The sequence below is a fragment of the Dermacentor albipictus genome, chromosome 9 (genome assembly GCF_038994185.2).
Source record: "Dermacentor albipictus isolate Rhodes 1998 colony chromosome 9, USDA_Dalb.pri_finalv2, whole genome shotgun sequence".
NCBI lineage: Eukaryota > Metazoa > Arthropoda > Arachnida > Ixodida > Ixodidae > Dermacentor > Dermacentor albipictus.
This window is the reverse complement of record NC_091829.1, coordinates 91,530,488-91,555,473: the sequence shown is the minus strand read 5'-3', so window position 1 is coordinate 91,555,473 and position 24,986 is coordinate 91,530,488. Positions and strand designations below refer to the sequence as shown.

The 24,986-nt window shown below is 47.4% G+C and overlaps 1 protein-coding gene across 1 annotated transcript in view; it reads left to right on the top strand.

The window, feature by feature from the left end:
- Positions 1–791: 791 nt before the first annotated feature.
- LOC135914623 (uncharacterized) overlaps positions 792–24,986 on the top strand; it is a 36,750-nt gene continuing 12,555 nt past the window's right edge. The window contains exon 1 of the mRNA XM_065447549.2: positions 792–2,334. Within this exon, the coding sequence (XP_065303621.1) occupies positions 814–2,334 (1,521 nt within the window). The 5' untranslated portion in view covers positions 792–813. The remainder of the gene's footprint in view (positions 2,335–24,986) is intronic.

Genomic DNA, 24,986 nt, shown 5'->3' with positions numbered 1-24,986 from the left:
TGCCAAGTGTAAACTATAAAAATTCAGGGAAGGCAAGTATTGGGTAAGTATTTTCAGAGCACAAAATTACCCTAGACACTTTAAATTGTCGGTGCAGGTCTGCCACTGAGTTGTTCCTATTTCTCTTCAATCTGAAATCTTTTTACGTTTATGGTCCTCCCGCGCAACAGGCAAAACTAAGGTGGGTTGAGCCATATCCGTAAGCACTATCCCAAACCAAAACAAGCAATAGAGCTCGGGCTGTTCACTGCTGCTAGACTAATTATCACCTGTTCTCTTAAATGTCATTACAAATTAAATATTTTTACATAGTGAAATGGTAAATCGCCGCTAACAAAATGAAAATAAAAACAGCATATGCATGCGGCCAGAAAAATGGGAATAAAAGGATGTATAAAAAGTGCACTTTAAATGAATCAATATAGCCATTATGGAAAAGAAGGGTCTGTACATGTAAAGGGCGGGTCAAATAACACGGGAACTTCGAGGTTTTGCCAAGCTGTATTCTTGCGCCCTTCAACGAAGCAAGCACCTTCTTTCGACTACGTGGAATTGCGCATGCGCACTTTATTATGCGCGTGTGCCCACCGCTATCGGCATTTCTTGCCAACGTGCTGTGGCTACCTTAATCAACTTATTATCACCATGTTGCTCAATCGTTTTCGAACCTACAAACGCAAAAACATACGCGCGTGCAAAAAGAATGAAAACAGCGATAACAATTCACTGCCTATAACGCGACCTAATCAACGTGACTGTGATATCCCAGAAAGCACCTTCAGATTCCAGATAAATTTCGTAGTCACTTGATTCATGACATGGCGCGCACCGAAAACCTGCTGCTTCGACCATGTAGCGTCGTCAATGCGGATAGACCAACGGCCGGTTTCACCGGCCGAGCTGCCAAGTATTTTTCTCCACATCTGTTTGTGCGTGACATCGCCCAACGTCGTCGCCATGATGCTCAGTATGGCCGCCGCCCAGACAGTGGACGTGCTGGTGAAAAAACTGGCTACGTACCATCGCCACGAAGTCTCGGAGCTGCAGCTCCGAAACTGCGTGGTCGCGAACCCGTCCCGCCTTTGCACCTTGATAAGTAGCTTCACGGAGCTGCGGTGTCTTCGCTGCGTCGCTAGTTTGTTAAAGCCTTACGACGTCCGAATACTGCTCCTCCCGGCGCTGAAGAAGTTGGAAACTCTCGAGTTCACGATAGACGAACGTTTGTCTCCACTCCAGGCCCGCTCGATTCGCAACCTGGCGAGGTGCAACTTCGCCCCACAATTTCCGAGCCTTCAGTCCATATACGTCGAAGTCGCTGGCAGCGACAACATCGACATTGTCAGTGACCTGATGCTGCACTTTCCCAACGTGAACGACTTGCACGTTCACTTTCTTCGGGGGCAGTTCGGGGATGCCAGCGACAAATGCAGGAGGTTGTGGGAAAGTCATCAGAGCCTACGCCGCTTCACGTTCACGTCCGAGGTTCCTTCGACGGCGTGCCAATTTGCCTATCCGCACATGAACTCCGCAGACTGCGGCGTCCTCTGCGGAAACGTGCTGTGCACTCGGGACCCACACACTACTGGGAACTGCTGGCTGATGCGTGATCTCTGCGAGCGTAAACAGGCACTGCCGAACCATCAGACGCTCGTGGTGGTACGCCCCAGCAGCACTGCGACAGAGCAAATGCGCCAAGCGGGCGTTACGAACGAGTGGACTCGCGTGAAAAGCCTCTGCCTCGTCCTGCTCGGAATGTTCAACAACTTGCAGTATCCGTGCGCCGATGCCGCCTACCACGACGCCCTAGTCTATTTCCTGCAGCAGTTCAGGAGCATCAACGGGCACGGCGAGTACGAACACATGACCGAGCTGAACGTCAACTCGTTCCACTGCGCCGACAACTTGGACATGACCGCAGTCTTGCGGGACGCCGGGTTGACGTCGCTGACGGCGCTGTCGGCGTCGCCCTGCGGCATCCGACGGCAGGGGGCGCTCGGCCGTCTCGCCCTCGCCTGCCCCTCGCTCAATGACTTGGACGTCCGAGTCTACGCCGACGTCGCCAGTTGCGAGCGCTGCCGGGAAGGCCTCGACGTGGATGCCGACGACGCGGCCGAGCTGGCTGTCAGCCACAACGGAGGCCGGCTCACGTTCATCGGGGTGCCGCGATTCGGCTCGCTCGATTTCCTCAGCCGCTGCAACGTGCGGGAGCTGCGCTTGGGCGCCACTGATTGTGACCCGCCCGAAGGACTCGGAGAGCAGCTGGGTTTCAACGAGAGGCTGCGCTGCTTGGTTCTCAGCTACGACGGCGTGCACCTCGACCTGAACCTGTACAAGGTACGCATTAATAGGTTCAGCGTTTCTTGTTTTTCATTAGCTGTGAAACGTGGAGAGTGCGGGCGCGGAGAAAGCCGTATACTTAGAAACCTTGGTTAAGAAAAAAAATTCGAATCCCAATTCTAAGAGTTCATAAAGGAAAAACAAAAAGCACTAACAGCAAGAGCACGATTGCGAATCACGAAATAGCCGATACGTGGTGTAGTAGCGCTCAATGCGTTTTCTATCTATAAGCGGTAGTTCACTAGCCAAAGACTCACGCTTAACCCTGCTCGTTCGACACTGCTTTTGGGAATAGTTCTTCAATATATCTGCGGCATTTTGAGCGTGATGTGATAAATCGTGGCTGGTTTATTTACTTCAAAATAAGCGTAATTTTCCCGATGTTTTGCGTAGTTTTAATTCTTTAGTTCTATGTATCAAATCTCTAAGGCTGCGGGATTTTCGCCCATTATTATTTGAGTGCTGGCCCACCACCCTGCTGACCCCAAGGCCTTGTGACAAACTTCGGCAACGTACAGTGGTGAGCAGCCTTGTCTAGAGCGCGGCGACGGTGCTCTGCGGAGCAAGTCAGCGCCACCTAACGTTGCGCTCTGGGTTTGAGTTATGCGTCCCGCGCGCATGCGCGGCAGAGACAGAGGCATGCCTGCTCATCGCTTCCTTGTCCAGCCACCACCTTGCGAGTTCGTTTCGTGCCGCGAGGGGCGCTCTGCCTGCAATTGTGACGCTGTGACGGCGGCGAGGGCGTCGCCGTGCCACCGTGTTTGACGAGTGTAACGAGACGGCCAGGCAAGTAAGCGCGAGTGATAGCAGATCACCGCGCATTTCTGCACAGGCACCACTCGCCGCGGCGATAATGTCTTTCGGCGTGTATCTGCACTGCGTATTTAGCTAAGGGCGATAGCCGACGAAAATAGGCGACGAAAATAGACACCAAACAACCATATAGGCCCAATTCTCGCACTCTTAGCCTGGTCTGCGCCTGAAACGCGCGATCACCCGCTATCACTTGGACGTGCTTCAGAAATGCGCGATCACCCGATATCACTTGCACTTGCTTGCCTAGCCGCCCCGTGATTCGCGCGCAACGCGTTGGTTTTCCGGCCGCTGTTACATATCATTCAGCGCGGCCCTGGCGGACTGAAGCCTAAGAACTAAGGCCGAGAACCCACGAGCAGGCACCGCTTTATTTTGGCCGCGCATGCGCACGAGACGCATAGCTCAAACCCAGAGCGTAACGTTAGATGGCGCTGACTTGCTCCGCAGAGCACCGTCGCCGCGCTCTAGACAAGGCTGCTCACCACTGTACGGCTGTGCATGCTTACGCCGATGAAGCTGTGTCTGACATTGCCAAAGTATAAGTCACTCTGTTTATTTATACCGTCATGAAACTGAAGACGCATTCAAGCTGCACGGCATGGCTGCGCACGACCACCAGCTCCACCGCGGTAGCTTCGCCTTCGTCGAGGAACAATTTGCTAGGATATGGTCGAGTGGGCCGGACTTGCCGGCTCGTCGAATGCATTCTAGTGAGGCATACAACCACGCTGAAAAGAGTAAAAGTGTGAGCGTCATGTGACAATCGTGGAGCCTAGTCATCATAAATATAGGATACATGTTGGCACTTGCCATGATAAAAGCCAAGCACTCGCTTCTAACCGCCTCGGTTTGATTGCGTTTGTTGCGACAATTTCGTGTTGCGTATTCTTAGCTGCGATAGTTGTGGTACAAAATTTAGAAAGAAAAAAAATAGTCCGTGGCTCATGTTGGTACTGGGAGAACGCAAATCATTCAAGGCGTTTCCGCGGACTTTGTCGGCTGACGTAGTTGGCTTCCGCGTTCAGCTTTTTCGGGGGTATGCCTAGACATATGGCACTCACCTCAACACCACTCGGATTTCTGTCACAAGATCGCTTGTAAATACTTCCATGCGAGCGCGTTGCTCTGCGTGGCCTACCGTGGCGGCTTACCTAGTATGTCGTTACACTGCTGCGCACGATGTATGGGGTTACGTTACTCGGCTGCAGCGACGGCATTTCGATAGGGGTGAAATGCGAGAATTCGCGTGTACCATGTACTGCTGCATGATGTTGTACCCCACGTTGTCATACCTGATCCACAGCTCCCTACTACGACCAGCCTGATAGTGATGTCGTGGGTTTGGCAAGTAAAACCCCATAATTTAACATTTCTTTTGAAGCGCAGCTTTCAGACCTCCGTTCCTGAGTGGAGCGTCGGCGTCCCTCGACGTAACCGCGTGAACGCGCTCCCGCCATTACTCGTTCGTTCGTTCGTCGTCTTCTCCCACAGCTGGTTCCGATGCCGTTGAACGTCCAGCGTTCCCATAGTGTCTCTCCGTCTGCGAAGGCGCTGAGGGCAGTAGCCCACTGCCAGTAGGTGCGGTGATTTCAGTCTTGTTAGATATGGAGCTGTTTCCTGCGATTACTTCGAGTTCCCCAAACCACTTCGAGTCGCAGCACAGCTAATTGAGGAATGCAGAAGCAGGAAAGTGCATTCCAGAGAAGCGGCCGAGCAAACAAGTTTAAGGCAACAAGTTCGCGTGCCAACAAGTTCGTGCGCCGCCGGGATTAGCAGGTGGGCCTCCGACAATGGAGCATGAGCAGCCCTCCCCTTCTCCTCGTTAGAAGTGCATTGCCAGTCTGCGAAGCAAGACCGCAGAAAGCCGCCAGGTGTGACACCGCGACACGGGCGGCTACCATTGGCTGAAAGTGGCGTCATCGGAGCGGACTCTCCCATTGGTGAAACATGACGTGACTTACAGTGCTCGAAGGGTTTATAAGAAGCCTTCCAGAGAGACCTGAGCATTCTGGGACATGCCCTGATTCCCCGTTTCACCTCTCTCGAACTTCTTGCCGCGGGCCGCAGCGTCCGAGTTGCTGCCGGCCCGTAATGACTGTACTACTGTTAATTGACGCTCACCTCCTTGTACATAATATGTAAATAAATCCTCCCAAGTTTTGGGTTTCCATCCCGGAGTCCGTCCCTCAACCCCTACATCTGGTGGCAGCGGTGGGATCGCCTCTGAATGCTTCAGCTGGTGGCAGCGCTACAGATAAACCTTCGTCGAGAGAGATCCTAAGGAACCGGGAAGAGCGAAGAAGAGAGAGCCTTCGTCGAAAGAGGTCCGAAGAGACTGGGAGTATCGAAGAAGGAGCGAGCCTTCGACCCAGGGAGTCCGGAAGGAACCGGGAACAGCGGACAGATGAACCGGATGGCAGAGTGCTGCAACCGTAAGTGAGCGCGTGGTTTTTTTCCTTATGATTCGCCAGACTCAAAGGTTGTGTGTTCAATTTTGATAGTTCTGGGAATCGGGAATTTGTTGCATTGTGTGTTTGCACAAATTAATTAAGGAAAACAGTTCTAACCACCTGTCGGGGCAGCTGCCATGGATCTTAGAAGGTTGACGAGGTTAGACTTGTTGTTGGTGTGCGACGATTTGGGAGTTGAGGCGGACGAACGGATGGAAACGCCAGCTATCATAAAGGCGATTAATGATAGTGGCAATGATGACAAAAGCATTGCGCTTGCTTGGGAGGTGATACAGGAGCCACGGGAGCGTGTGCGTCGTGTACGTTTGCGAGAGCGTCGTGAGCTTAGGAGTGAGCGTCAGCGTGAAGAACGCGAGAATGAACGGAAGCAGGAGCTTCAAGAACTTACTCTTAGGTGTGAGCGTCACGGACGTGAGAATGAACGCGAACGTGAGCGAGAGGAAAAGTATGAGAGAGAGAAGGCAGCACTGATCAAAGAGATACAGTATTGTGATCAGTTATTGGCACAGAGACAACGGCTGTCTGAGAATTCTGTAGGAAGTACAGAGCGAAAGAATGAAAAAGTGTCTAGCAGATTTTCGCCAAAAGCCGAGGAAAAGATTAGTGCCTGTGAGATTGGCTGCCGATTGATAAGTGAAGGGAAAAGGCTAGCTGCTAACAATGCCTTAGTGGCAACAGAGGCCGTTAAAGGCCGCAGAGAGAGCGACGAGGTGCTGTGCCAACAGATGACTGTAGAGACAGCTAGGCCAGCTGCGAACAAATTGGCACAGTTACCGCGTGTGTGCGTCGCTGGTAATGTTAGCGAGGTAGCTAGCGAAGGAAAGGGTACTGCTGACCCGACAGACGCGAGCACCCATGTAGAGCCAGAGGTGCGTGCAGAAGTGAAGTGCGAGCTGGACGATGCAGTTGAGAGTAGTTCTCGGGATGGCGAGCTCCGTAGTCCACGAGAGAACAACTGCATTGTTCAGGGATCGGTGCGGCTCTCCGCCAGTCTAGATAGCCTAGATAGGGATGATTCCGTTATTAATCATTCGGACTGTGCGCGTGAGACAGCGATCGATACCGACGGGCTGTGTGCCGATTCACAGCGTGAGCTGGGCAATGTAGTAGAGGGCAGTTCGCAAGAGTGCGAGTTGTCTTACTCGAGTAAAGCCTGCTGCATTGTGCCAGAGTCGGTTGAGCTGTCCGCCAGTCGAGGCAGAGAGAGGGTTGATTTAAATGTAAATCACTCAGACTGTGCGGGTAAGAGACCGATCCGGGCCGACGAAATGTGTACCGGCCAGCACGAGGCACGAGAAGGCGACATAAAAGTGAGTGCGAAGAGAAAGCGCCGTAAAAAGAAGCGCAGTAAAGACCGAAAGACGGTAATTAATGTAGCGCCGCCAAAGATGGCAAGAACCCCAAATGGGCAGGGCGCGAGGAAGAAGGTGCGGTCGTCTAGGACGATGTTGACGCATCCAAAACGTTCGAGCCACAGGTCAAAGGGGGACCGCGAAGAATGTTCTGCACGGACGCGGACAAAGGGCACGAGGCAGTTAAGCTCCTCGTCGTTCCGTAGTTCTTTTCATAGCTCAGCGTGCAGTTCGAAGAAACGCAAGGTGGCAGGACGAGACCAGGTGGGGAGTAGCGACGCGGTCAGTCGAGTTCGTGTTGAAAGCGGGGCGCGAGGACGCAAATTGGCAGAAGACCGTAACGTCTTGGGGGAGCTGATAGTGAATCAGCCCTTTTGTTGTCTCTCGGCAGCCAGAGTAGCTTGTAAACTTCGACCTCCCCGGGTACGACTCAAAGTATGAGTCAGACGTAGGCGTTTGGAATGGGAGGCCAAGTGAGCCTCCGTAGAAGCAAAACGTGTTATTTGGTTTTATTCTTGAGCATCGGAAAATTTCGCGATTTGAGACTAGAGTTTCTTTCAATGTGTAAGGTTTGAGCTTTGTTTATGTTTTGGTTTGAGCAAGCTCCGAGATTTGAAAGATGAGGTTTATGTAATCATGTAGTCTCGCGAGATGTTCATTAATAAGTAGATAGGCTTTTTTTGTGTGTGTGAGTAACCTGAGGGTCAAGGTTATCGTTCAGAGGCCTATGGTAAACCGCGTGTGTTATTTAACCTGCTTTTTATGTGTTTTTGAATTTTCTAAGGTTAAGCGCGTAGATTTTCAGTGAGTGCATGATTTGCACGGAGAAGCGTTCTTAGTTCCATTAGCGCGTGTCCTGTGTGGACGGAAGGAAGCAGACTTTATGACTGGGTTGCTAGTGTGTGTGGAGGGCAGCCGTATTCTGACTTCTCTGATAAGTACGCGTGGAACGAGTTATTAAAAGACGCATTAGTTTAAGGGTTCTGCGGAGTGTGTAAGTCCCGCAAGTTTAATTGTTCGTTTATGTCACGTGTCCTGTAGGACTTTCAGGGAAGAAACGTGAGTAAGCGTAAATGAAAAGTTTGCCTACAACGCAAGTACGCTTTCTGTTTAGTGACCACAAGGCTAGTGCGCTTGTGATTACGTGCTTGTGAGGTTGACCAGATCGTTCAGTGGCACCATTACGTGCGATAAGTACGCCACTGCGATAGATTGGAAACATGCTGTTCGTGTATAGTTAGGCCACTTAGGTTATGTTTGGCTGTTTTCATTTGTTGTTTGCATCGTCAACGACCCTTTTGTTTTGCAACAACAATAGTACTCTGGTCTTGTCGGCAATCGAGGAGAAATGGATAGCTGTTTGGAAGGGTGGTTGGAACTGTTTTGTCAAAATTGGGGAACTAAAAGATCAGGGTTGATTTTGACTCAGTAATAGCCTGGCGAGTCAGGGGTGAAGAGCCTGCGCTTACGCGTGGTGCAGCGCTGTGCTGTTTTGTTTGTTTGACGTTTGTTGTCCAGGGCCCAGGATCTTGAGGGTTGTCAAACGAGGCTCGACCCCAGAGGCCTGCAGCTTCTTTCAGCGTTCCTCATGGCCAGCGAATTGAGTTCACCGGCCATTCAGAGCAACCGCGGCGAGGACGAGCTGTTAGATATGGAGCTGTTTCCTGCGATTACTTCGAGTTCCCCAAACCACTTCGAGTCGCAGCACAGCTAATTGAGGAATGCAGAAGCAGGAAAGTGCATTCCAGAGAAGCGGCCGAGCAAACAAGTTTAAGGCAACAAGTTCGCGTGCCAACAAGTTCGTGCGCCGCCGGGATTAGCAGGTGGGCCTCCGACAATGGAGCATGAGCAGCCCTCCCCTTCTCCTCGTTAGAAGTGCATTGCCAGTCTGCGAGGCAAGACCGCAGAAAGCCGCCAGGTGTGACACCGCGACACGGGCGGCTACCATTGGCTGAAAGTGGCGTCATCGGAGCGGACTCTCCCATTGGTGAAACATGACGTGACTTAGAGTGCTCGAAGGGTTTATAAGAAGCCTTCCAGAGAGACCTGAGCATTCTGGGACATGCCCTGATTCCCCGTTTCACCTCTCTCGAACTTCTTGCCGCGGGCCGCAGCGTCCGAGTTGCTGCCGGCCCGTAATGACTGTACTACTGTTAATTGACGCTCACCTCCTTGTACATAATATGTAAATAAATCCTCCCAAGTTTTGGGTTTCCATCCCGGAGTCCGTCCCTCAACCCCTACAGTCTCAACTCATTTGCCTCAATAGATCGTGAAATGGAAACACGTATAGAGCTGCACTCAAATTCCGCATTAGGGAGTATCGTAATCGTCGGACAATTTTTTTTACGTTGCGTTAATGTTGTTTGTGGTTAAGTTATAATGCGAAGGATTCTTGGAGAGTGCAACCCCGTTTTCTGTAGCCTAGTATTCTGCAACGGCCATCACGTCGTCGTTGGCAGATCCTGAAGATAGCGCAGTCTAGAACTGCAGCAGGTCCAACGTGTTGGAATCCATATACAGCGCAGTGTTGTGTGAGTCCCTAAGGAGTTGGAAACACCAGTTTGTGTTGCTTAAATGTCCACAAGATTACCCGGAAGGCTTTATTCGGGCATTGTAGAGAGGCTAATGCAATGCCGCTGCAGCGGATGCACGAAGACGAGTTTACTGTTTCTTTTTTTTTTCTCGCACGACCACCGCTACCGCGGATGCGATTGCCATTTGGGGTGGCTCAAGGAACCCAGCGGTGGTGACAGTGCACGCGTCCTCCACTGTGATTTGTTGGCCTATTCGATATGGAAATAGCCACGCAGCAACTTCAGTCATTAAAACCCAGCAAGGTTCGCTAAACACGAGGTCGCGTGATCAAAACCCGGCGATGGCGGTCGCGTTTCAATGGAGGCGAGATGCGAAAACGCTTGCATACTTAGGCTTAGGTGCACGTTAAACAAATCCAGATGTTCCGAATTTCCGGAGACCTCCACTACGGTATGCCCCATAATCTGATCGTGTTATCCTTTGGCACCTCAAACCCCATAAATTATTATCATCCAAACTATCGTTTATTTATTCGTACTAAATGCTTCTTGCTTCGTGAAAAAGAAAAAAAAAGCCATCGCTAAAGAGGCTAGTAAAGAAGCTCTGGATTGAATTCCGTAAAGAATGATTCGCATCACAATGCTCACGCTAACAAGCGGCTCGACCTTAGCGGCAGCCAGTTCATCGGCAGATCAATCGTGAACCGTCGCGTCCCTCAATTCAAGGCAGAGCCCATGAATGCTCTTACACACAAAACAGTGCAACTGAAGTGGCAGCGTACTTGATCTACGGCGTCGTATGAGAGCGAGAAGGAAACGAAGCTCGGAAATCAACAAGGAAAGAGAAGTGGGGTCACCTCATATGATTATAGCACGTAATGCGTTTGTGGTCGAGGCTGCACCTTCGCGACAAATCGCTACGCGCTTCTCTTTAACAGTTTTTTTTTCCAGGCCTCGGCTACAGCGCCTATCACGGCCGCGCCATGACCCCACCTTCAAAGCAATGACAGTGTCCCTTATACAAGGCGGATGAACGTCTTCATTTTGATACTAATTATGCAACAAAAAGAAATATTCATAAAAAACTACGGCCCAGCTTGTCTCATGCTTACTGTCGACGGTAATGCGGATACCAATCGAGCGACGTATAGTGACCGGCCATATTCCTGAAGCCACGTTTATTTAGCACGTGTAGTGGTGATTCTGACACTTCTGTTGATTCGGTCAATCGCCGCATATTCCAGTAATGTGCCACTTTATTATGGCACTCACTTATCGAAGTCGCGCATGTGCACGGAGACGTGACGACGGCTATGACATCGACGCAGTGACAATGGAATGACGAAGTAATGGCGTCGATTGAACGACAAAAGCATATAAGGGCGATGGCTTGACGACAATGAGATGTCAATTCTCAAATTATGACTATGCCATGATGACAACGTGACGACGATTGCATGAGAAAGAGATGACGACTGTATGATAGCGATGGCGCGACGACGGCTATATGATGACGAAGAGGATGAAGAGGGAATGACGACAATGGCATGATAAAGACGGCATGACGACGGAATGACAACGGAGGTGGTATGACTACGACGGCATGATGAAAATAGAATCACGTTACTGCAGCTCTCATGAAAATCATAAGATGGCAGCGTGACGAGGATGGCACGATGACTGTTTGACGACTAGGACATGATTGGACTAGGATTGGATAGGACTAGGATTGATTGATAGGTATGACGTGAGTCGGATGGCAAAGCTGATATGATGGCATCACGGCCACGAGCTTCTACCTGCTGGTCCAAGCTGTTAGACGGCTTGGGCCACTTGCCTGGTTACAAGGCATGACGAGTACGGCATGCTGACAGTAAGATCACGAAGCTGGGATGGCGAAAATGGAACGACCCTGAACGCTTGACGACGAGGGGTGATATAACGTAAAGCTATTTCGAACTGTTCTTTTTCTGTTTCCGCAATCAGCCCTCCACAATTGGTCAAAATATTTTGGGCCACAACCACTTCACTTTTCTGTCACGCGACGTCACAAGAACCACGAAAGCTCCCGATCTGGTTTAGTGACGTGGCTTCACGTGGTCCCGCAGAGCGCCCGCGGTTGCAGGGTGTCCGGGAATTCTACATCGCCATGACGAACATCTGGTTCATCCAGCTGAACAGTGTTAGGATTGGGGGCTCAATCCCATCGCTCGTAATTTATTGTCAAGATTGGAGTCGGGCATGAATTAGAAGGTAGCTTGCTCATGCCGCCGTCCAACTTATCACCACTGAGGACGTTGATGAAGGGAAGGACAGCTTCTCATCGAGAACGAGGAATATGGGCTGATTTACAGTATCTACATAAGGATGTTGCAGTTAATCAGTCTAGCATGACAGCGAGAGAAAGTCCACTGAGCAGCCGCACAACAACGGTTTATAAACACACGGTCCTCCCCCGATACCCAGGTGAGGGAAACATCCAACCACTCAATGCAGCCGAGCCGTCGTTTTGCGGCAGGGCTTACACACACATACACTCCCGCACCGGTTTCACGGAGCCCCCCGAGGTCCGACTGTCTTCGCAGAACGCGGGGCTTACTTTAAGAATGGTGCGTGGGAAGGGGACGCCGCAGACGCTCCCTCGGGACCTCCCTGGCTCATGGCAGACCGGGTCGCCGTTGTCGTGTTCAGGCACAAAGCCTGGTTCGTCGAACTCATCTCGGCGCCTGCGACAGAGAGTCGAGGACGCGCGTATTGTTCTGCACACAGTCGACTTAGTGACGCAGTTGCTAGAGGGTGACAGTTGCTTTCCAAGAACAGTTGACGCCGCTGTCGCAACTGGCTGGTAAAACTTGCACCTCAGCCGGCCGTTCTTAACAACAGCCACTTCCGTTTCAAAAATGTTGAAGGCTCCGGCTGCCAACCCAACCTCCCCCCCCCCCCGGCACCAACTTCTACGAGATCTTGTGGGCAGCGGCCTTTGCTCAACATACGCCGCCTCGAGCGCTCAGTCGCAACTACTCTAGCCGTTTGAACGGTCACGTCATTCAGCGTCTTGCCGTTCCACCTGCCTTGCGTCCGCCCGTGCCGATCGTCGGTCACGCGCCGGTCACGCGCCGGTCACGCGCCTGTCCCGGAATGAGACCTCCACTCGGTCCGTGAGCTTCCTACCCAGCTCAAAGGCAGCTGCGCAACGAGTCATTCGAAGGAAGTCACTGGGCCAAACGCGAGCTCTTTCTGCTACACTCTACGGCCTGCCGATCTCCTCCTTTGCACCTTCCCGCAAGCTGTCCGCTTTCCGTTCCGCGGCACCTCACTCATCACCGATTCAGGGGCTCCCCTACCGGCCCCACTAGGCGCAAATTTCACTTTCACAGGTACAGCGACGCCACAAGCACAACCTTCGCGATGCCTGTATAGCAACCACCACAACCGTGATGCTATCAGCGTTCGAGATTTCGCCGCATGCAGCACAAGGCGAGCTTTCCGACGTTCTGTGCTCGTGCCTTCCGCAGATGCATGGCATGCCGAAGTATTCCAGAAGCAGTTCTACTATACTATACAGTTGCTTGAGCTCGAGAATCCCTTCTACGACAACAAACAACGGCTGTCGCCTCAGCCATCTGTGGCAGTCGGGTCAGGCAGCATTCACGGGAAAGGAAATGCATGAGGCGTGCGCGTAGATGGTTGCTGTTCGTGGAGACTTTTGGCGGGAAGGATCGTTCAGTGGCTGCTTGATCGGCGCAGCTTCCCACGGTGTGTATGACGCTGTGCTTCTTGTTCGCGGGACACAGACATATCCTCACTGCGGATACTCAACTCCTACGGTCCTCCACATTTACATGTAAGTCGCACGTATTATTTACGCTATTAGAGCCCATCTTTCGTAGCGTTAACTTGGAAGGCCAGCTCGTAAGGCCTCGTTTCTTTGTTTCGAGAGCTCGACTCCGCTTTCCGATCTCTTGAAATCGACATGTTACTAGCGCGCTCCAGAGCAGCATGACACCACTGAGCAAGTGATCCGTCGCGTGGCCTTTTTCATATTTCACGGGCTTTTTTTGCAACCTGGAAAAAAGGTCTACGTGAGACGTATCGTAATGGAAACAACTCGATCGGTGGCCCCGCAGGGGCGTCTGCGTCAGTAGGCGTTTGGTGTGTTGCGACACCACGGACCCGAGCACACGAGGGTTGGACCCTCCCGCGTGTAGTCGTGCGCGGCTTAGCCGTGTCCGGGGAAAGGGGGATCCTGGAGGTTGAGCCGATGCTGGGTGATCGGACCTTTAAGGCCCCCCGGCGGAGGCAACACACCTCTTTGGCCTCTGCTTCACGTAGACGGCACCCCCGGACTGACCCACCCGGGGGAAATCGGTAGTCGCCTCTTCCTATCTCTCTCTTCTCAAACCTTCGTCTTTATCTCTCACTTTTTTACCTTTCCTGTCTTCTTCTCTCTTCCAGTTACTTCCTTTCTCCACGGCGGCAAGGGTTAACCTTGTGTGGATATCCTACCTTGGGTACACCATATTTGGTTATAGTGACGGCGTACGGCTGGCGTCGTGCAGGCTTGGACACAAGCCCTGCCGCGTCCCCTTGTTGGGCTCCGTGGTGGGCGGTCGGCGCTGTTGCCGAACACATACACTTTCCTATGGCAGCTCAAATCTCTGTTGTCCATGATCGGCGTCTCAAAGGATGCCGCACCGAAGTACCATTTCAATTCTTTCGAAGCAACGCTCCATCTTTCCCCAAATACTATGTAGTCCACAGTGAAAGTAATACACCTATTAGAAAGCTTTCCCCATTCCTGGTCGCCAAATGCCTGAAAGATAAAATCGGACAGACATACAAAGCCTCCAAAATGTCTAGCGGGGACCTCCTCCTAGAATTAAATAGTAAAGACCAAGCAGATAAGCTGTCTGAACTTACCAGTATTGGCGAGGCTACAGTGACTGTTTCAGCCCACAGAACACTCAATACAAGTAGGGGAGTAATATCTGAAGAAGACTTTATTGGCTTAAGTGACGAGGAACTGCTGGAAGGTTTCCAGGAACAAAATGTGACAAAGGTGCAAAGAATAGTAATCCGTAGAAACAACCAAGAAATCCCCACCAAACATGTCATACTTACATTTGGTACAAGCGTAATGCCTACCTCTCTGGATGCAGGGTACGTGAAACTAAACGTCAGACCATATATCCGGAACCCAAGACGGTGTTTCAAGTGTCAAAGGTTCGGACATGCTTCACATGCATGCCGAGGCCAAACAACCTGTGCTAAATGCAGCTCAACTGATCATCAATCTGAAAACTGCACTTCTTCCCCACATTGTACTAACTGCAAAGGAGACCATCCAGCCTACTCGCGGTCTTGCCCATGCTGGAAAAAAGAAAAAGAAGTAATAGCACTAACTGTCAAAGAAAAAATATCGTTCTTTGAAGCCCGAAAACGACTGTCGCGTAGCTTCCCCGACGCAGTTATGCCGATGTGACGCAGGCGGGGGCAGCGTCACAGAGGCTTCCGGAGTCCTCCGAGCCCACGCGCAGTGGTGCCGCAGTGACTCCTCCCGCCCCCGTGGTGGAAGCAGTCAGTACTGCTCCGCCCTCTTCAACGGCCCTGCAGACACCAGTCCCGCAGGGTCCTAAGATCAAGCGAACTCCAAGGCCCGAGACACGTGTCTCGGCGCCAAACTCTCGGTCCTCCAGCGCCTCAGAGAGAGCAATGGAGGTCGAAACAAAAACCCCGGTGTCCTCGACACCGAAGGAGAAGCGCTCCCTCGAGCGCGGTAAGAGGGATAAAATCCCAATAACAACTCAAAATAAGAAGGCGATAACCTAAGGGTTATCGCTCTGTTTGTATCTGCCTTCTTCAGATCCATGTCACCTAACATCTTTCTTATCTCCCATTCACTCGTTAATATCAATTTTTGCCTTTCAATTTCATAATGGCTTTCATGATCCATTGGAATTGTAGAGGTCTCATTCATAACTTAGGTGACATAAAAGACCTTTTAATAAACTTCTCTCCTGTGGCCCTGTGCTTACAGGAAACCAACCTAGGCGAAAAACAGAAGAACTTTTTGAAAGGTTTCACTGTTGTACGGCGCGACCGTAATCAGACGAACCGGCTGTCAGGTGGTGTAGCCATTGTTCTGCCAGTTGGTATACCAGCCAGAGAAATTCCCATTAACACTCACATAGAAGCCGTTGCTGTCACCGTTTTAGCTCACAAAACCATCACCATTTGTTCAATGTACATTCCGCCACATTCACATTTTACCGTAAGAGACCTAGAGATAATTTTAGAGCAGCTACCTGAACCATTTTTAATAGGTGGTGATTTTAATTCACATAGCACGTTATGGGGTAGTAAAACTACTGACACCAGGGGCCAAACACTTGAAGATTTTATTCTAACCAACGACATATGCCTATTAAACTCTGGTGCGGCAACTTACTGTTGCCCAAGCACAGGAGCTATGAGTTGCCTAGATCTGTCACTGTGCTCTGCATCACTTTTTACAGATTTTAAATGGGATGTCGTTGACAACCCCTATGGAAGTGATCACCTTCCTGTAAAAATTAACTTATCATCCCCACCACAAATCATCCCAAGCAAACCACGTCGTTGGAAGCTACACTTAGCAAACTGGGCACTGTTTCAAGAACTGGCCAGCCTGGAAAAAGTTTTTTCAAAGAATTTAAATGTCGACGATCAAAACGAATTATTCACAACCTGTATTATTAATGCCGCGCGGCTAGCTATTCCTCAGTCCTCAGGAGTGGTTCGACGTAATCATAAAATCTGGTACACGCAAGAATGTAAGCAAGCAAAAAAGAAACAAAACAAAGCGTGGGGCATATTCCGTAGATACCCAACCTATGATAATCTTGTAAATTTTAAAAAAGCGAAAGCAAACGCACGCCGCATCCGTCGAGACGCTGAGAAAACTTCCTGGAAGAACTACATATCATCTATTAAAAGCTCAACCACATCCAAAAAAATGTGGGAACAAGTCCATAAATTAAACGGCAACTTCTCCCCTTTCACAATTCCGTTATTAACAGCTCCCGGCACACAAACAAGTATAGGGGAACAGGCAGACGTACTAGGGGAACATTTTTCTCATGTTTCAAGTTCCTCACACTACACTCCATCATTCCTGAAGCTCAAACATACAACCGCAAAACAAAAACTTCCTACAACTGGCTCTACAAATGAGCCCTATAATGCATTAATCACATTTCACGAAATCCAAAAGGTACTGTCGGCAGGCAAACAGACGGCACCCGGTCCTGATGAAATACATTATGAAATGCTCGCTCACCTCTCAGACGCTGCTGTAAACGCACTTCTGCAATTCTTCAATAAAATATGGGTATCGGGTAAAATTCCGGAGGCTTGGAAAAAAGCCGTGATTGTACCGTTCCTGAAACCTGCAAAACCACCAACCACACCTAGTAGTTATAGGCCTATAGCCCTCACAAGTTGCCTGGCAAAATCATTCGAAAGTATCCTGAACGTTAGGCTGACGTTCACTCTTCAGTCACGTGAACTCCTTGACATCCACCAGTGCGGATTTTAAAAAATGTGTTCAACGACTGATCATCTCGTCCGCCTAGAAAATACAGTGCGAGAAGCATTCGTACACAAGCAACACTGTTTAGCAGTCTTTTTTGATATCGATAAGGCTTACGATACCGCCTGGAGGTTCGGTATTCTTCGCGACCTAGCAGAACTTGGTATTCGCGGTAGGATGCTGAACTGCTTGAAAGATTTCATCTCCGACCGTTCATTTCATGTACGCCTTGGTGCAACTCTGTCGAAGAAATTCGTCCAGGAGAATGGAGTGCCGCAGGGCTGCATTTTAAGTACGACACTTTTCATAGTAAAAATGAACTCCATAGCAAAAATAATTCCTAGGTCCATTATGTATTCTGCATATGTTGATGACCTTCAAATAGCATGCACATCCTCCAGCTTACCAACATGCGAGAGACAGATACAACTCACACTGAACAAACTCGCTATTTGGGCAGAAAAAAACGGGTTTAAATTTTCACCCCAAAAAACAGTTGCTGTCCTCTTTTCACTCGAAAGAGGCCTACAGGTTGACCCCACCCTGCACCTAAATGAAACCGTACTTCCAGTAAAGAATGAACACAAATTTTTAGGCATAATTTTTGACAAAAAGCTCACATTCCTACCACACATAACCACCCTGAAAAAGAAAGCTTCCCAGTCACTAAATATACTCAAAGTACTGTCTCATAAACACTGGGGTTCTGACAGAACATGTCTTCTACACATTTATCGTTACTTAGTGCGTTCCTCCTTAGATTATGGCTCCATAGTGTATGGCTCAGCAAGACCGACATACCTTAAAAAATTAGACCCAGTACATAACTCAGGCTTGCGTATTTCATGTGGTGCATACCGTACGTCTCCTATAACCAGTCTTTACGTAGAAACAAACGAACCCCCACTAGAAACTAGAAGAGCCGCTCTAACCTGTGCATATATTCTTAAGATACAATCTCTACCAAAACACATTTGCTACCCACTTGTAACAAAATGCCTTTCCCGAGTACTTTTTAACAACAAACCACAAACTACAAGACCACTGCTCATGCGATTTGAAGAGATGTGTCGGAATCTTGGCATAGCGGACACATTACCTGGCATTACCCACAGACAAAATCCACTACCCCCATGGTTCACCTTTCCCACAGTTTGCGATCTCACTTTAACACAGTTTCGTAAAGCACAAACGCCGCCACAACACATAATTCAGGAATTCCTTGCACTAGAAGAAAAATACAGCAGCTTCACAAACTTTTATACTGATGGTTCGAAAACAAATGAACATGTTGGTAGCGCAGTTGTACAGGGGAACTGGGAAGAAACAATAAGACTTCCGCAGTGCACATCCATTTTCACTGCTGAATGTTATGCCATTTCTATAGCCATAGACAAAATAATAAAGGAGAACCTCGCAAATAGTATCATATACACAGACTCCTTAAGTGCACTCACAGCTCTTCATGCCAGAAATGCAGTCACACCATTAATAGGAGACATTATACATAATTTATTAAAAGGCACCACACAAGGACTGAACATTAAATTGTGCTGGGTTCCGAGCCACGTCGGAATTAGTGGCAATGAGAGAGCAGATGCATGCGCGGCACAAGCCCGGCACAAAGAAATCACAAAAGTAAAGATACCTCCTAACGACTGCATGAAGTTAGTACATTATAAACTAAGGAAAAAATGGCAGTCCGCTTGGAATAATGAAGCAAACAACAAATTACACCTGCTAAAACCTGTGTTAGGCGAATGGAAATCTTGTACACACCAGGAACGTTTCAAAGAAGTGGTTCTGTGCCGTCTTCGCATAGGACACGCACACCTAACACACAACTTCATTCTAACAAAGCAAGACAAACCCCACTGTGAACTATGTGGAGATGAACTAACAGTTAACCACATCCTATTTTCATGCAGAAAACTTGAACCACTGAGGAAGAAGTCTTTTACCATATTCTACAAAGAACATATCCCTTTTCACCCAGCCTTGATTTTAGGAGAAGATGGGCTTGTTGAAGTATCATGTGTTTTTAGCTTTTTAAAAGAAGCTGGAGTTCTCTTAAAACTTAAAAAGCTAACTTAACTACATATTAACTACGTATTACAGAGCACCTCATCCACCTTCTCATCCCTGAGAAGAAGGCCGAGGTCCTTAGTTAACTTGTTGGGACTTTCCGGGCTCTTGCCCAGACAAGGACTCACTGAGGTGTCCCAACTTATTAAAAGAATACATACCTAGTGTTTGGCGCATGATAGCCTAAGCTGCTTATGTGCCATTAACCCCAACTCAACTCAACTCAACTCGATCGGTGGTTTCTGAAGGTGCTCTACAAATCTGCGTATCATACTTGTGGTCCTCAGCCAATCATTAAAAAGTTGGGTAAAAAAAACTAATTAGGGAGTTATGGGAAAAGCAAAAAAATGTCCGAGTTTCTATCGTCTGCTGAGGAGAGTACGCTTTCGGTTCAATTCGCTTCCGACGTCCATTTCATTTTTAAATTCTTGGCTCAAGTTATGTGAGGCATCCTGTATACCGGGTGCTTCTGCGAAGCCTTTTACCAATTTTGGCAAATCACCTATCGCAGGTAATTCGATTCCAATCCTTGAGCTATATTGCTCAAACATGCGCACATTATTTGCAGGAAAAGTATACACATGTTATCGACTAATCACCAATAATATGGTAATTATCTTTTTTTACCTGTCTTATGACCCATATTGCAATTGAGATAGTGTAACTAAGGAATTTTCAAGATGACACCAGTTTCGAGATGCTAATTAGCGAACCTTGTGAAGAAACACGCTGGCGGTTAATTTCGTGTTTCTATGCATAAAACAGCGTTTTGATAAAAAAAGTAATTGAAATGACATTGCGTTTTTACCGCAAGTTTGATGGCGCTTACCCCGAAAATGGTGTCTTCCACAGTTATATTCGAGTACATATTTCTTGTATTCTCACCGGCTACAATTTCTTATTTGCAATGTGAGCTGTAAGGTAATTAGGGAAATAGCTAATTATTGTTTTTGTCAATGAGTCGATTATGCATTTGGTTTTTCGCGCAAGTAGGACCAGATAATTTTTTAATTGCAATGTCGCAAAAACAACTGGTGCCTGTGAGTGTGTTGGCATTCCTGCACCACAGGGCCCGTAGCCTATTGACTAGACGCAACCGAGGTATCACTAAATGGACATATTTTTGCATCCTTAACTAGAGTAAGTGAGCATCTGCCCCGAAAAAGCTCACGAAATAGCGTTTAGAAATCCGTCTCTGGCAGCCATGCCTAAGTGCCTTGACTTGAGGTGCTGCACTATTCGTTGTATTATTTCTTTATACACCGCATGGCTCGTAGCAGTATTGATCAACAAAACGGTGGCGTCATTCCAAATGCTATATATGTAACTACAAACCGTTTTATGAGGCAACCCTGATGGCCTATTCCACGATGCTTCATGGACACGTGAATCTTTGTAGTTAATCAGAATCGAGTGGCTTAAACCAACCCGATATCTGTCCACGCAGCTTTTATTCATATCGAAGACTGTTTGCACGCTTTCATTTGGCACTAATGCTTACCAGAAGACTCATGACGATTATGCGTTCCATTTATGTGGTGACATTTATTTCAGAGTATCGCAGTCGTTTGAGTCGTTCATGTTGTTTTATTCTTAATGCCAGTACGTGATGTTATTCGCAGTTTCTTTTTTTCCGTATTTCATTGTACTGACGTGCAGTTTCATATCCTAGGCAAGAAAGCCGTACGTCGTATGCATGCGTTCCCTGAAGCTGTAAGCTACGGTTTGAGCAAAACCGTGGGCATAGACCCTACGACGCTGGGATAGTTTATTTGAAACAACCAGCAATATAATCAAGATACCAGTCAAGATGGCATACCTCACTGCGAATCCCCGACTACGGGGACCAAATCTGGACCGTCCAGGGAGCCCACGTGTTGGCGGCCAGGCCGAGCCTGCTTGTCCCAACATGTGAGGGGCCCGCTGCGCGATAATCGCGTATCTCAGGAATGTGAATAAATTTTTGCATCCATCCATCGATAATCAAACGCTGAGCGTAACAGCACACAAAAGTACAACGAATTGTAAAACAGCAACAAGTGTTTATGATTATAGGCGCTTAGGTGTTTTGTGGGGCTTTGACCTTACACGAAAAAGCATAGCCTCAAGAGCGCCTTGAATGCTATTCATCCGCATCTGTATCAGCGAGAGCAAGCTTAAACTAGGAAAATATAGAAGTGCTCCAATACATTAATGACAAATTCGACGGTTGTCATAAATCGACATTTCATGTTTGTTTGCTGCTACCAGAGCTTATTGCCCAATGCGCTGCTGTTATGAATGCACAAAATAGCTTGACCTCATTTTCATCAAGACACTTTACGGCCATAAAGTGGCCGTAAAGCGTTTATCTATCAGGTGTCTTGACGAAAATGAAGTCAGGGTATTGAGTGCATTGGAAGCAGCCCATCGGACAATAAGCAGAAGTTCGCAGCACAACAGGAATGTTATCGCCTTCCACAGCAACGCACTCCCGATAAAATCATGCGCTACACGCACGCCACAAGGACTAGAACACCAACCATCCTCCGTTATCCGTAATAGCTTCTGGTCAACAGGCGGTAGGAGCACGTTCCATCGCTTAACAGTGGCAGCTCATCCGGTGCAGATCGGCATAATCCGCCTTTTACAGCGAAGCCGTCTATGGCTAGGGTTCCGGGGTTTCTTTCTGGCGTAACGTCGACCGAAAACTATCATCATCAATGGCTCATATTCTCAATAGCAAAGGCTCATACCCCCGTAAGGCAGAGGCTACCCGCACACGGCAATGTGAGGCGAATAATAGTGCATAAATTCTTTGGAATCATGAATCGCGCCCTCGGCCCTCTACCCTCTGCCGTTGGGAACATTTCGGAAATGTTTTAGCAGTTGATTTACTTACCTGCACCCCATGTTGAGTGTGTGTCGGTTGTGCGTTTCAAGGATTGCGAATAATTAATAATGGCTTCTCCAGGGCAGCATGTGGCACCTTCTCGTGGGTGAGCAGGCCTGAGTGTGTTATGCTAAGAGCGCGGCCGACAACCCTTACAAAAATTTTTATAGAAATTCCATAGACAGTCCATAGACATTTGTCTATGAAGTCTATAGACTGCCTATAGACATTTCTTTAGACTTGTCTATAGACAGTCTATAGATTTATGGCCGCACACTTTTTATAGACTGGTCTATAAAAAGTCTGAGTTTATAGACTGTCTATAGACATTTCTTTAGACTAGTCTATAGACAGTCTATAGACTTATGGCCGCACAGTTTTTATAGACTAGTCTATAAAAAGTCTGAGTCTATAGACTGTCTATACACTGTCTATAGACTGTCTGTAGACTTATGGCCATATACTTTTTATAGACTAGTCTATAAGAAGTCTAAGTCTATAGACTGTCTATAGACCGTCTATAGACATATGGCCATACACTTTTTATGGACTAGTCTATAAAAAGTCTGAGTCTAGAGTGTCTATGGATTAATTAAAATTCATGTTTGTAGACAGTTGTCTGCATAATGTTTATGGGCAAGTGTATAGGCTTACAGTTCTACTTTTGTAGACTGAAGTCTATGGAATGTCTACAGACAAATGTATATATACTATAGACATTCTATAGACTTCAGTCTACAAAAACAGAACTTTATAATCCAATACACTTTTTTCTATGACATTCTGCATACACTTGCCAACAAACATGCATTTTCATTAATTTATAGACACTCTATAGACACAGACATTTTATAGACAAGTTTACAAAGAGTGTATAAGGCCATAACTCCATAGCGGCTATCTACAAGTTAGTTTACATTTTTCATTACATGCGGTAGCAAAACGTTTTGAATGTATTTCATTTCATTTTATAGATATGAAATGCATGGAAATGCATGGAATGCAGATATTATGCATGTGCACCTGTTCCTTTTCATCTGCACTTATGCATTACCGTTAGTAGATTAATAAAGCTCCTGAACCAGCTGTACTTCATATATGTTGCATAAACAAAGAATTTATATAGTGCTGAATCATGCAGTGCAAAAAATAAAACAAATGCACCGGCAATACATTAACCGTTTTTATTGCTCGATATAATACATGAATTCCTTAAATTCTTGTCTTATGCTATTATGGAAACAGATTAAATATTTACACTACTCCTTGGCAAGCATGGTCGCCAGGCTGGCCTTGACCTTTGTGTCATTAGTCCCAAAGGTGCTGCAGGTGTATGCTGCAAATAAGTACATGCAGCAATATGAGGCAAAAATAACAGATGTGTATTCTTTGTGTGTTCATTAAGCAGCTGAATATATTTACTCAAACCATCTAAGTCAATACTTAATGTGGTTTAACTATGACTAATGGCTGCTTGTCAATACAAATCAGTACCTTTATGCAATGTTCTATTGCATGGTATGGTGAACAATTAAACAGTCACAACTGCTGCTCGTGTCAGCAACAGTATGTTCCCTTTTATGACATGTTCATATATGATGCATTATTGTACTTATCCCAAATGGTCCCTATATTTGTTGCGGAAACGTTACCCAGTTGGGCTGTCTGTACAGTTTTTTTGGCTGGTAGTTAAGTATGCCCGTGCAGAGGGATGTTTTCAGGAGACGTGACTGGAATATTCCCAGTATCATGCCTAAGATTGTAATTTATTTTGCTTAGTACACATTGAAATGTATTTCTCATACTTTTAAATGAATGGGTCATTGGCCATAACTTCAACAGATGGCGGATGGGTTGATTGTATTGATATGGTACCTTAATTTCTTGCAGGTAATGAGGCCTCTTGGGCATGCTAACAGGTTTCCAAGTTAGGTATACCACATGAGCACCCGAAATACCACACGAGCACTTCGTGTCATGGCACGACAGATATGCACCTCCTAGGAAACAGAACTGATAGTATAGTTTGAATGAATTCTATCACAGTAAATTATTTAAGGTGCTTTGAAAGATGAAAATTTTTTCTAGGCTATCGAGGTTCAGGACGTTTAGTTAACGCAAAAAAAAACGTATTGAGTAAGAAATGCCTTGTCAATCTGCATGACTTTCTTTTTTTTTTCAATAAATAGAACCAATTTCCTTCAATTTTTATGAAGTGAAACGTTTTAAAAATATATTTAACACAGAGACTTTCTGGAAACTTTGACATGTAACAAGACAGCATACCTATGTGGCCAATTTAAAGTTTCCCGATCTTTTTCCAAGCCTTTCCTGGCTGTTTTCATGAAAATTTTCTGGCAATCTATGACGCCTGCAGCTTAAGTGCAATAAAAAATACTATGGTTTAATGCTTGCCAAGTAGTGCCAGTCCATAATATTTAGATAAAACGAATAACACGTCAGTCACTTAACATGTAGTATTAGATGCAACTGACTTGAATCCCTTGTTTAATAAAGCTGACAAGGGCTTCGGCAAGTTCGTAATTGATGGCCACACGAGTACAGCACGGAAGACAGAGACACGCGTAAAACAAATGCAACAATGTGAGGGAAAACTATACAATGAGTTATTTTTACGGTTCAATAGTAGTTTTCTATATAATTTGCTCTCACCACTTATGCCTCTAGTTAACTTTGTTTACCTATGACTAAAGACTACATGGCAATATTAATCAGTACCATTATGATGTTTTGTTATATTATAGTATGATAAGCAGTTAGACAATCATAATGGTAGCCGGTGTTAGCAACGGTACGTTTCGTTTCAAGACAGGTTCATGTGACACACAGTGTACTCATAAAAATGAAAGAAATGTGAGAATCCCAAACGATTCCTATAATAATAATTGTTGAAACAAAGATACCCTGCGGGACTGTGCACATATT